Source organism: Sorex araneus, chromosome X (genome assembly GCF_027595985.1).
Source record: "Sorex araneus isolate mSorAra2 chromosome X, mSorAra2.pri, whole genome shotgun sequence".
Taxonomy (NCBI): domain Eukaryota; kingdom Metazoa; phylum Chordata; class Mammalia; order Eulipotyphla; family Soricidae; genus Sorex; species Sorex araneus.
Genome location: NC_073313.1, coordinates 33,116,031 through 33,129,942, shown reverse-complemented (window position 1 = coordinate 33,129,942; position 13,912 = coordinate 33,116,031). Strand labels below are relative to the sequence as shown.

The 13,912-nt window shown below is 39.6% G+C and overlaps 1 protein-coding gene across 1 annotated transcript in view; it reads left to right on the top strand.

Moving 5' to 3' along the window:
• DMD (dystrophin) overlaps nt 1-13,912 on the top strand; it is a 2,715,231-nt gene that overhangs the window by 1,334,014 nt on the left and 1,367,305 nt on the right. Inside the window, exon 36 of the mRNA XM_055122927.1 lies at nt 13,524-13,703. Within this exon, the coding sequence (XP_054978902.1) occupies nt 13,524-13,703 (180 nt within the window). The remainder of the gene's footprint in view (nt 1-13,523; nt 13,704-13,912) is intronic.

The following is a 13,912-nucleotide window of genomic DNA, read 5'->3' as shown; positions in this document are numbered from 1 at the left end:
TGCATGCAGCCGACCGGGGTTCGATCCCCAGCATCCCATATGGTCCCCTGAGCACCGCCAGAAGTAATTCCTGAGTGCAGAGCCAGGAGTAACCCCTGTGCATCGTCAGATGTGACCCAAAAAAGAAAAAAAAAACAGATACATATGGTATCTATTCAAGTATGAATAACCTACCAAACCAGAAAAAAGAATAATTCCAGTAGGAAAATCGTGCAAACTTTGCACAAAATACATCTACAGTATCCTATCAGGGAAGAGTGAAATAATTTGCTTCCAAGATTTCTATCATGTAAAACCTAGTTAAAAAGCATGCTTTTATCTTTAAATTTTTTTTTTATTAGTGAATCGCCGTGAGGTACAGTTACAGACTTACAGGTTTCCGTGCTTGTGTTTCCGTCACACAATGCTCGAGTCCCCATCCCTCCACCAGTGCCCATTCTCCACCACGGAAGATCCCAGTATCGCTCCCATTGCCCCATCTTCCCCCACCTCTGTGGCAGGGCAATCCTTTTTGTTCTCTCTCTCCTTTTGGGTGTTGTGGTTTGCGATAGAGGTACTGAGTGGCCATCACGTTTGCTCTATAGTCTACTTTCAGCGCACATCTCCCATCCCCAGTGGGTCCTTGAACCTCGCTTTACCTGGAGTTCCCTTCTCTATCTGAGCTGCCTAAAAAAAGCATACTTTTTTTCTTTATGGTGTTAAGAACAGAACTTGAAATCTGCCTAGTTAGAGAATTTCAAGTGCATAATACGGACCTCAGAAATTTATTCAGGGGTCCAAAGCAACAGTACAGTTGTTAAGGTAAGCACCTTAACAACTTACAAGCAGCTGACCCTGGTTTAATACGTGGCATCCCATATGGTCTCTTCATCCATGCCCGGAGTATCCCTGAGCATAGAGTCAAGTATAATTCGTGAGCACAGCCGGGTATAGCCAAACAAACAAAGGATTTATTCATCTTATATAACTGAAAGTGAGATGACCACATCTGTGAGACTTAAAATATCCACATTTATCCAAATGATCATTAAAAATTTTATTGTATTTTTCAAATACAAACTTTTCCTAAAATTTTAATGAAAAATTATTGTCTCAAGCATAATATTTTTTTAATTTTTTTAGTTTTATTTTATTTTATCTATAATTTATTTATTTTTAATTAGTGAATCACCACGAGGGTACAGTTACGGATTTATACATTTTTGTGCTCAAGTTTCCCTCATACAAAGTTCGAGAACCCATCCCTTCACCAGTGCCCATTCTCTACAACAAATAAACCCAGGATCCCTCCCACCCTCCCCAATCTCATCTCCCCCACCCCACCCTGCCACTGTGGCAGGGTATTCCCTTTTGTTCTCTCTCTCTAATTAGGTGTTGTGGTTTGCAATAAAGGTGTTGAGTGGCCATTGTGTTCAGTGTCTAGTCTACATTTGGCATGCATCACCCTTCCCCCGCATGGCCTCCAAACACATTTTACTTGGTGTTCCCTTCTCTATCTGAGTTGCCCTCTCCCCAGACTGTGAGGTCGGCCTCCAAGCCATTGAGTCAACCTCCTGGTACTTATTTCTACTATTCTTGTGTGTTAGTCTCCTACTCTGTTATTCTATATTCCACAGATGAGTGCAATCTTTCTATGTCTGTCTCTCTCTTTCTGACACATTTCACTTAGCATGATACTTTCTATGCTGATCCATTTATATGCAAGACTCAAAAAGAAAGAAAGAGAGAGAACCCTAATAAATCGAATCAGAAATGAAAAGAGGGACATCATAATACTTTTATTATCATAGAAAATAATTCAAGAAGGTTTTATGGCCATTTTTCTTTGGGTGTATATCTCCATAGAGCTGTACCCCAAGGCTCACACTGCATTTCTGCGTCTCTTACACACATGGGTCTCAGGACTCTCCTCTGGAAGGATCTCTTTGAAAAGCCAGGGATATTGTAGAGGTGGAATTTTCAAAATAAAATGTTACCTTTCTTTCCCTTCTGCTCACAATTCTCCAATTACACAAGTTGAAAGCCACAAATGTTATTAGGTAGAGCACTTCCAAGGACATCTTAACAGTGACTGACCCAACTCCGTATTCTGCAAGGTGACATTCACTTGGAGAGGACTTTGCACTTGAAGGTCTCTTGTGATGCCAGGTCCAATACTTCAGTAATTCCACAAGAGAGAGAAATTCCAGAGATAGCCAGAATGGCAGCCTGGTTGATCAGCTTGGAGGGCCAGCCAGAGGCGAGGAAAGTTGCCTGTCAGTCTCTATCATATCTTCCAGATCTCAGTGAAAACAAAACATGGATTTAAAAAGTCATTCAAGGGGCTGGAGAGATAGCACAGCAGGTAGGGCACTTGCCTTGCATTCAGCCGACCTGAGTTTGATTCCCAGCATCTCATATGGTCCCCTGAGCACCACCAGCAGTAATTCCTGAGTACAGAGCCAGGAGTAACTCCTGTTTATCGCTGGGTGTACCCAAAAAGCAAAAAAGCAAAAAAAATGTCATTCATATTTTGTTAAAGTCAAAGAAAACAATTAAACTTGAAGCAGCTTCATGAGAATGCTTTCAAAGAAAGGCAAATGAAGTTGAAGAGTTAAATCATTAAATCTAATTTAAAATTCTTAAAGCCCAGTGGCTATTCACAGATTTTTTTCTGAATTCAAGTCATCTTGTTATACCGACTTTTGATACAGGGACCAAAATCAATACTAATAGTTTTGAATTACTCTAAAGGGGCCAAAGTTAATATTCAGATGATCATTTACAGCTGTATCATCTCTGCTACTGAGATGCCCAAAGGAAGACCTCACTGTTATATTTGTTGCCCAGTACACTATCATTACCTTTACCCCTTTGCCTTGTCACACACGTCTATTAATGGGTTTTACCAGGCTGAGCTCTGCATCACCAGGGACTAGAGAGCAGATAAAATGGACACAGCTGAATAAATCCCAGGTTACTCTCTGTCTCTGCACAAAATTTCTGAGATGGTATCATAATCTTTACTCTCTTTAACTATTCCATGAACATTCAAAGTTCCTCTGGTCATCTGGAGAGAGGCTTAGAGCTAGAACACATGGCTGGTATGAGTAAGCCCAGAGTTCAATTCCCCAGTACTTCAAAGAAAAAAATATCATGACAAGAATACAGAGAAAATAGTTCCTTTGTTCATTTTTGTTTTATATGGACTTGACATCATGCTCTTGTATATGAGGTGTTTATAAATGCTCCCATTTTACTGATGATAAAATAGATGTCTTAGAATGTGGGAAAATACATAAATCAAATACAGCACTGTCACTGGTTTTAATAGTTTTACCCTATCCCCCGAAAAATATTGTTATAAGTCTCCTTTTCTAAGGTACTCTTAATGCTAACAATAACATCATCATTCACTATAATGCTAAAATACAAATTTACTAAGTTTAAAATACAGAAAATGGAACTCTGCATTAAAATGATAATGAAAATCTGGTACACATTTATCACCCATTATCATTTTTATCTAGTGCCACAAAGTGGTTTTAGATTTTAAGTATTTGGCAATGTCTTAAAATTACTCTCATCACTTGGGTATAACTAAATCAATTCTGAGTATGTCTTTACTGGCAAAAATGGTTTAGCATATAAATTGAGCACAAATAATATAACAGAAAGGAAGTAAATATTTAATTGATTAAATGGAGCTTTGTATCTCTGATGACCATCTATGTTTGGAAAATATAAGCTTCAGAGTTTTATCTCTGAGATTTTCTGACTTGCTCAATGAGTACAATTATTCTATTTTGCTTAGTTTTTAAAAAAGAAAATAATGCGACTCTCTTAAAATCCATTAATATCTATAATTGGGGGCTGGAGTGATAGCACAGCGGGTAGGGTATTTGCCTTGCACTCGGCCGACCCGGGTTCGAATCCCAGCATCCCATATGGTCCCCTGAGCACTTCCAGGAGTAATTCCTGAGTGCAGAACCAGGAGTAACCCCTGTGCATAACCGGGTGTGACCCCCCAAAAAAATCCATTAATATCTAAAGTTACCTAAACATTCAAATAGTCACATATACTCCCCTGAAAAAAAAATATTTGGCTCTTTGGGTCACACCTGGCGATGCTCAGGTGTTACTTCTGGCTCTGCACTCAGGAATTATTCCTGGCGATGCTCAGGGAACCATATGGGATGCCGGGGATCGAACCCAGGTTGGCATCATGTAAGGCAAATGCTCTCTTCACTGTGCTATTGCTCCGACCCCACCCTGACCAAATATTTTTTATTATTTAATGCTTTTTTGTGGTTTCTGGTCCACACCTGATGGTGCTCAGGGCTTACTCCTGACTGCATGCTCAGGAATTATCCCTGGAAGTGCTCCAGGGAATATATGCTGTACCCGGGATCAAAATTATGTTGGGCAAGTGCAAGGGACTACGTTTTTCATCATTTCTCTGGCCCCTAGTTAAATCTATAGCTTAAGCCTATCAAAATTTTGCATAGTTCATATGAAGATTGATAATTTCATAAATTGACTATTAGATGTTTTTGCAATAATATTTGGATAAAGAAATGCCTCTGAGAATGGCATAGGCATATGATATTTTAGGATGTTCTATAATAGAAAATAATTGATGTTTGAATAGTTACTTATATAACAAAAGCATCAAAACTTTTATTTTTTTAGGGACCCAGTTTTGTAATGTTTAATACTAGGAAGAACAATGTTAAGTTTCCTTAATTACTCATCTACTCTCACTTGAGTTCTAAAATTTAATGATAATCACCCAGTATCATTTCTTGACAAAATGTACAAGTCAGAGATTTTTAGTCTTGACTGCACAGTAAAATCACCTGGAGAACTTCGAAAACTTGCCAATGCCTGGGGCCCACCCCAAGAAATTCTTGTTTAATGGGTCTGCAGGTGGCCAGTGTGTCTAATAGTCAGCAAAGTTAGAGAACTACTCAGTAATGCAATAAAAGCAATCTTATGGAAATCTTCACTCCATTCGGTCATACATGTCCTCCAGTTTTTTCAAATGGTCACCTTTCACCATTTAAAAATATCTGGCCTCTGGTCCTAGATTATCTGGATAATTGCTTCAACTCATCGCTCCTCTTAGCTATAAAAGCATGAGATCTATTACTTATTTCTAAAGTCTGTTACACTATCATTCCCATGAAAAATTACATATCTTTTTTAAAAGAGAGCACAGTAATTTATCTGTGAAGTGAAATAACACTAGCAGATCATTAACTTGGTACAATGAATGCATCAAGCAGCTGTTACTTAGAAAATAGAACATCTGTTAAATGCCATTGGAGTCACTATTCACTGTCATTATAGTTATAGCTATAATTTCTGTTCTGCACATTCTGCTTTCATGAAATTCTTCTGTAATAGACAATACATTATTAATAAAATGTCAATACACATTGCTATAAAATCCACTATTTAAGGGTTTAGTTTCTCTTTGAATTTATCATTGTATTATTCCATCACAGCAACCAAATAATAAAATATGTTCTTTTCTAGCCATGACAGAATCATGCAGAAATCTAAAAAAATCCTCATATTTTGTATGTTTAAAATACATTGCATTTTATGATGCATCATTGATTTAATTAAGCCTCTTGTGGATCAGATAAAACATCATAAACTTAAAGTTAAACAAATTGCTAAGTTTCATCTCCATTTCAGAAACGTTAATGTGTGACTACTGCACTTCTTAGAATTGCAGTGATGTGATTATTTTCTTCTCATGCACGTATTTTATAGTCAAAGGTAAAAAATAATACCCCCCCATTCCTGAGAACAAGAAATGGAAAAATATTTATCCAGACATCACTTGTTACAGGGCCTTTTGCACAAGATCCACTGTCACTGTCACTGTCATCCTGTTGCTCATTGATTTGTTCAAGCGGACACCAGTAATGTCTCTCATTGTGAGACTTATTGTTACTGTTTTCGGCATATCCAATACGCCACGGGTAGCTTGCCAGGCGTTGCCGTGCGGACGCGATACCCACATAAATAATAATTTAGTAGCATCTTAATAAAGGCAGGAGATGTATGGAAATAGTATTGTTATGGCACATATTTATACTGTGGGTCTAAACAATTAAGGAACAGGGAACAGTTGGGAAATAAAGAAGAGGGCAGAGTAGGAATAATGTTTCTGAAAAAGTGAGCAGTAAGGGGCCAGGAAGAATATAGAGAGGCCAGACTTCTGATGGATCAACACCTTACCCACATTTGCATGTGTGATTCTATTGGTCATCCTCATAATTTGCATAAGGGCATATAGAATTGTTTTTACAATTTCATATAAGGGTAGGAGCTGAATGGTACACCTCCTGGTCTCGTTTGTATAGGGGCATATGAGAGCATCTCAATTTTACTGGTTATCTCACAATTACTGATACCCTCATTTGAATACACATCCAGATTGTTCCAATAGGATAGTCTCACAGGGTGTAAGTAATCAGATGCAGAAACAACTAAGTGGTGGCAACTGTTGTGTATATAAACCAAGGTTACTGTAAATACATGCATTCAGAGTATGTGTGTGTGAGATGTACTAAGCAGAATGCAGAGCTGCCTATATCTGTGACTATTTCAGTTAGCTGACATATGCCAACTTAAGCCACTAAATTAAGAGTTCTTAAATAAATTAGCCGTAACAATGAAGAACTTCAGTGGTCAACATGATAATCTCGCGTGAAGTTCCCAGGAACTCAGAGCTGATTACTGTATCTTCTGTAACATAATTTTGCAACCTCAAAGGGTCATATACACAGTGTATCACTGTATCACTGTTATCCCATTATTCATTGATTTGCTCAAGCGGGCATCAGGCACCAGTAACATCTCCATTCGTCCCTGTCATGTGCTAGTGTAGCTCGATGGTATATTGGGAACTCTTTCAGGATCAGGGGAATGAGGACTATCACTGTTACTGTTTTTGGTATATCAAGTGCACCACAGGTAGCTTGCCAGGCTCTGCCCTGCGGGCAGGATACTCTCAGTGGCTTGCCAGAGTCTCTGAGAGAGACAGAGGCTTTTGTGGCCGCCTCTAATCGCCTTTACAGGTGTTCCCAGTCTACTGAATGTAAACTCTTGGTTGCTTGGCATCTTGTAACGACTGCACACTGACAAACATGCAACTGCCTGCATCTCTGGGAAGCACCTGGGACATCTGCAGCCTCAGGTTGATCTTCTTGAGGTTGATGGAGTGCGCCTGGAGGTTGTTGAGCAGCTGGCGATGTCCATCAGGAATCATGAATAGAGTTCCAGCAGGGATCAAGCATAGAGTTCCAGGCCTGGTGTGCTGAGCTGTGCGTTGCTTAAGGCAAGATGATGAGCCGGGTCTGGAGGATGAGTAATCAGATTACACATGTCCTTATATGGGTTTGTAAGATGACCACACAGCAAATTAGGCTTTGTAATAAAGTGACTTATCAGAGGTCTGGCATCTTCTGCCTCTTTCTGGTTCCTCCATGCTCAAGAAACAAAATCACACTTTCCTTAATAATAGGAAATTACTTGAATATGTTATTTGGAGTGGGGTTGGGGGTAAACCTTGCAGTACTCAGGGCTTACTCCTTGCTCTTTGCTCAGGACTCACTCCTGGACAACTCTGGGAACCATAGAGTGTTACAGGGAACAAGTACATGTCATCCTCATGCAAACAAACATTGTACCCTTTGTGCTAGTGTCCTGACCTCCTGAGGAGGTATCTTAGGAATCAAAGTTCAGGGCCTGGGCAGTAGTACAGTGGGTAGGGTGCTTGCCTTGCTTGTGGCTACTTCGAGTTCCTACCTGGGAACCTCATATAGTTCAAGGAACCCTGCCAGGAGTGATCCCTGAGAGCAGAGCTAGAAGTCATCCCTGAGTCCCAGTCCCAGTAGGAGTTTCCCCCAAACAAACAAACAAAAAAATAATGAAGGCCCTTTAGAACTTCCTGGAAAAGTTTATAAACAGGATAGGACCTTGAAATGTGAATGGGTGGAAGAATAGTCCAGCCCACAAAGGGTTATATTTCTTCACCCAAGTGGGAAATTATCTGTGGGATTGTTGCTATGAGACCAGTTAATTAATGCAACATTTTTTACCATTTTACATTTCAATAAAATTAATGAAAATGTTTACATCACATGAGGATATGAGCAACAGAGACCAGCAGAGCAGATATTCCCCTCCTGCTATTCTAAGAGTGAAGTCAGTTGAATCCTAGACTTTGAGGATTATGTAAAGTTTGACTCAGCTGTGGATTAGAGAGACCAGATAACACGCCTTTCATACGAATGCATGGCACTAGAGCACTGCTGGGTGTAGCACGCACTGGTTCGGGACTGGGAGGTTCGTTGCATTGTTGGGCCCAACCAGCACCAATTCTCAGGATCAGAACATTGTAACCACACTACTGTGTTGAGAATAGCTGGCAGTGGTCTCCAGCCTCCTGGGCACCATGGGAGACTTTCTGCGCTCCTGAACATAATGAAGGAAAACTAGACTCAAGATAGCACAGCTGGGAGGGCGTTTGCCTTGCACGTGGCCTACTCGGGTTTAATTCCTCCTCCCCTCTTGGAGAGTCCAGTAAGCTACCAAGACTATCCCACCCACATGTCAGAGCCTGGCAAGCTGCCAATGGCATATTCGATATGCCAAAAACAGTAACAACAAGTCTCACAATGGAGACATTACTGGTGCCCGCTGGAACAAATTGATTAGCAATGGGATGACAGTGACAGTTTTAACTTAGAGATACGAGTTAATCTGAATAGATTCTTTTATATTTCATGTGAACACAGAGATGTCTCCATTTAGAGAAATTAATCTATGATATCCATTTTTTTTAAGGGCTCTGGCATAGTAATCACAGATTGCTAGGCTAGAAGGAAGTAGACAGCACATTTGTTTGTTTTAAAAAAAAATGGATATTAGTGTATGATATATAAACTTTTGGGGAGTGACCAGTTTTGGAAATTAAAGATGTAGAAAATAACAGAAGTCATGATTTATGATATATTTGTAAATTGATTCATACTCTACCTTCCGTTTCCCTAAGTTCAAAAAAATTCTGACCACCAAGCATAGAGTTTGCATTAAGCTGCTATCAAAAATCTTCAAGTTGGACTGAGAAGCTTATCCTAGGTGAAAATAAACTGGAGTATGCATAATTGTGCCATTTTAAAAGCAACTGTCTTGGTGAAGTGTGGGGCAATTTGGTGGTGGTGTCAGTGTGGTTGGTAACTTTGCACATCAAAGGCATGAAAGTTAACAATCATGGAAGCAGATAGAGTGAGGCACTTACTTCCCTTGCAGGAAGTTGAAACAGGTTTGGAAATCCTGGCTCTGTGGGGCTGAGGAATTGGGCATTCACACACCCACAAGCTGAGATTTAGAAGCGTGGCCCCATAACCTTCTGAACACAGATTGGGAGACCCACTTCAAGTTAACACTATAGAAACTATGCTACCTAAGGTAAAATTTTAAGATATAGTTAAGTTCGGCTGGAGCAATAGCCAGCAGGTAGGGTAGCGCCTTGAACGCGGCTGACCCGGGTTCAATTCCTCCATCCCTTTCAGAGAGCCTGGCAAGCTACCAAGAGTATCTTGCCCGCTCGGCAGAGCCTGGCAAGCTACCCATGGCATATTCAATATGCCAAAAACAGTAACAATTCTCACAATGGAGACGTTACTGGTGCCCGCTCGAGGCAATCAATGAGCAACGGGATGACAGTAATACAGTGATAGTTAAGTTCACTTGTTCAATGAAATTGAACTTGTCCCTTTTAATCTCCTAGTTTAGAGTTTCTAGAATCCTCTCTAATATTCAACAACAGAAGGTAGTATATGTACAGGGAAAAATGAATAAATGTTTTTATGGATTTTTTTTTGCTTCTCTTTGGGGGCCACAATTGCTCAGGAATCATTCATGGCAGGGCTCAGAGGATCATGTGTGTGTTTGGGATCAAACTCTGGTCAGCTTTTGCAAATGCCCTACCTACTCTACTATCTGCCCTGGTCCTGAATGCATGCTCTTTAAGTGGAGGGAGTGGCACTGTGTTCAGTTCTTTCCCTCCCTCATGCTGTAAATAATTTTCATTTCCTTGAAGACGATGAGGAAGGATATAGAGAAAGGCCCAAGGAAGAGCTGCCATTTACTTCTCAGGACATCAACAAACATCTATGTTCTAATAAAGTATTCATTTATTAAAATTATAAAATATAGGCTTTTAGTATTCCCATTGTTTAGCATTAGACACCCAACTTTATACCTTTTAATCATTTTTGTATTTTGCCTTTAGTTAATGCAAACCACCAAATTCTTAATGATAAATTCTAGTTTAAGTGTCACTTCTCCCTTGAAACCACTTAAGTTTATCCCAGGTCTCACTCATTTTTCTGCCCCAGATTACATCTTTGCTAATTTTCTTTCAAACATATCCCCATATTTCAGGTTTCCTCCAGAGTTACACCGTAGGTAGAATTAGAACAAAGAGTGCTTCCTTCGTTCTCTCTGTCAATGAATGGCAATATAAAGAGGGGATATTAAACATCTTGATGAATTATTGATTGAAAATTGATTGAATACTGATTGAATATATCCAATACTGATTGTAATATCGGTAAAGTTTTCAGTAAACAGAATCACCTTGTTGCTTGATTGGTAAATGATATCTTTAAAATTGTTTCATGGGGAATAATACAAAATACATTAAATAAGCTTGCAGTTTCCCTAACATAAGATACAAAGTAGTAAATGGCAGTATATTCTTGAATAACATATATACCTTGAGCCATGCTCAAAGCCACTCTCCACACATCCGGATGAGCCTCACACATGAAAGGACGGGCAGAGGATCCCAGGTGCGCGGGACCCAGGGCTGAGATCTCCATGCCTGCTCGGATTGGGACTGAGCCTTCTCCATCCAGACCCCCCATTTTCCAGTAGCTTGGCAACCACACTCACAAACTGCCCCCAGCACCGTGTAATCCCACCAACAGCCAACATCCAGAGACTATAAGACTGAGGTTCTGGAAATGTGCGGCTGCAAGGCGGCCACACAACATCTAATAGCTTTGTTATCCTTCTTGGAGAAACTTACAAGCTACCAAGAGTCTATTGCCCACACGGGAGAGCCTTGCAAGCTCCCCATGGTGTATTTATATCCCAGATATGGTAAAAGATATATACATACCTCTCGGAGAAGCCCTGCAAGCTACCAAGAGAATTCTGCCTGCACAGCAGATCCTGGCAAGCTTCCTGTGACATATTCAATATGCCAAAAACAGTAACGATAGGTCTCATTCTCTTGACCCTGAAAGAGGCTCCAATCATTGGGAAAGATGAGTAAGGGGAGGCTGCTAAAATATTGGGGCTGTGTGTAATAGAGATGTTACTGGTACCCACTCAAGTAAATTGACAAACAATGGGATGACAGTGATACAATGATACCATATATAAGGATAAAACTCTAGGTCTTCTAATGTTGAGTTTACTTTTTTTTGGTTATAATTTTGACCATAAGTAGTCATGAACTGCCATGATATTTACTGCCTATTTCCCTCATTCATAATGATAATAACTTTTACGTCTTGGACCTTTATAGTTTTATATCAAGGAACCTAAAATGACAATTTGCATTTACCCACATTTCCTATTTTATTGCTCTCATTAACTGAAAGAAAAACCATTGGGCATTACACAAACTTTAATGAAATTAGCTGGAGACTTTGGGCAGATGCTTAATGCATAGTAGTTGTTTGTGATCTGTGAACTAATTTTTAAGTTCAAGATCTCTTTTGAGATCTGAAAACTTATGTTGCTGTCATTTTCATTGCCTGCCATAGTGGAGACAAATGTCCTTGTAAACAACTATTTCAACCAAAGCCAAGGTACAGTGTCAACTTTTGACATATAAAAGAGAATGATACTGATCCAGGCATCACTTGGTTTCATCTTTGTGAGGGAATACATTGGCAATGAGCAAACTTTAATGACAAAGGACTAATATGGAATATAAGATATAGGGAATGTTGATTTGCATACATACTCAATATGAGTTTAATGAGGAAACACCCTTTGTCCATTTTTCTGTCCTTTCAACCATAGTCTATAGAGAAACATATAACATATACAGTTATAAACGTCCTATCCTATACAAGGGAGAGAAAATTTTTGTCTGGCTTATAATGACTCACCAGTGAAACCAATGAAGAGCTCTTTTCACATGAAGGAGGCACTTTTCATAATTTTCTAGAGTCCATTGTGCAGGCTCATTGTTATGTAAAATCAATCTCTAGTGCTGACTTGCAAGTTCTGCCTTTACCAGACACGATAATATTTCTGAATATACATAAAGTACTTCTCTCTATGAGTTGCCAAGCTCACCACTGTGTAAAAGATGACATGCAATCCTCTGCATGCTGGCTAATTTGTGCATTTGACATCAAGAATGTTGATTTCAAATTGTATTCCATTGGGAAAAGAGAAATTGAGAAGACTCTTGGAATTGAGGCAACAGTGTCTCTCCTATATAAAATATCTATACACTATTTTAAATCTTTTTTGGACCCTTTCTTGTGTTGTCAAAAGTAAGACCATACACCAGTGTGTAGTGTGTAGTAATTTTGGGGTTTTTTTGTCTTTTTTTTTTTTTGCTTTTTGGGTCACACCTGGCGATGCACAGGGTTATTCCTGGCTCTGTATTCAGGAATTACTCCTAGCGGTGCTCAGGGGACCATATGGGATGCTGGGAATCGAACCCGGGTTGGCCGCGTGCAAGGCAAACACCCTACCCGCTGTGCTATCGCTTCAGCCCCCGTGTGTAGTAATTTTGAATTGGACCAGCCTTGGATCATATGGAGGCAAGATCGCTAGAAGTACTATGTAGGAATATCATAAAGATAGAAAGACACCTTACGCTAAAAAAACCTTCTTTTAGCATAGCAGTAGGGCATTTGCCTTGCATGCAGTCAACCCATGTTTGATTCCTTCACCCCTCTCGGAGAGCCCGGCAAGCTACCAAGAGTATCGAACCCACACAGCAGAGCCTGGCAAGCTACCAGTGGTATAATGGATATGCCAAAAACAGTAACAATAAGTATTACAATGAGAGACGTTACTGGTGCCCGCTCAAGCAAATTGATGAGCAACGGGATGACAGTGACAGTGACATATACTACAAAAGATATCATATATCTATCTGTTAAGTGCATACACTTTTAAAGATACATCAGACTAGTTATAGTAAGCATAAGAATTTTTTCCCTATATATTCAATAAGGACACCGTAGTACATATAGTATGATTTTAATCACTCATTGGGATACAGTTGAGCTGAGAATGCAACTTAGTTGTAGGTAGAGGAAGCAATTTGCATTTGAAAGCCTAGGTTGTATTCCTTGAACCTCACAAAGCTGGAAGTGTATGTAAATGAAGCACTTGAAAAATCTTACCATCATAATATAACATGAGGCCATTTTGAAAGCAATGGATTGGAGGAAAAGCCAATGTTTTCCTTTCCACAGGCTACTCAGAAAGAAATTGAGAAACAGAAAGTTCATCTAAAGAGTGTGACTGAAGTGGGAGAGTCATTGAAGTCACTTTTGGACAAGAAGGAGACCTTGGTGGAGGATAAACTGAGTCTTCTGAACAGTAACTGGATAGCTGTTACTTCCAGAGCAGAAGAGTGGTTAAATCTTTTGTTGGTAAGAGAAGTGGCTGAAAGATTTTCAACTCCTCTACATCATGAGACACCAATTTCCTAAGTGTTAAAGAATATGTTTGCGTTGCACATTTCTCAACTCCACCTGGGTGCTGATTCACAATACTATATGAAACGTATTTATTTTATATTTGTCCATGTTGGTGCTAATTCTATATGGCATCTGCACCAACAAGTCATTTGAATGAATTT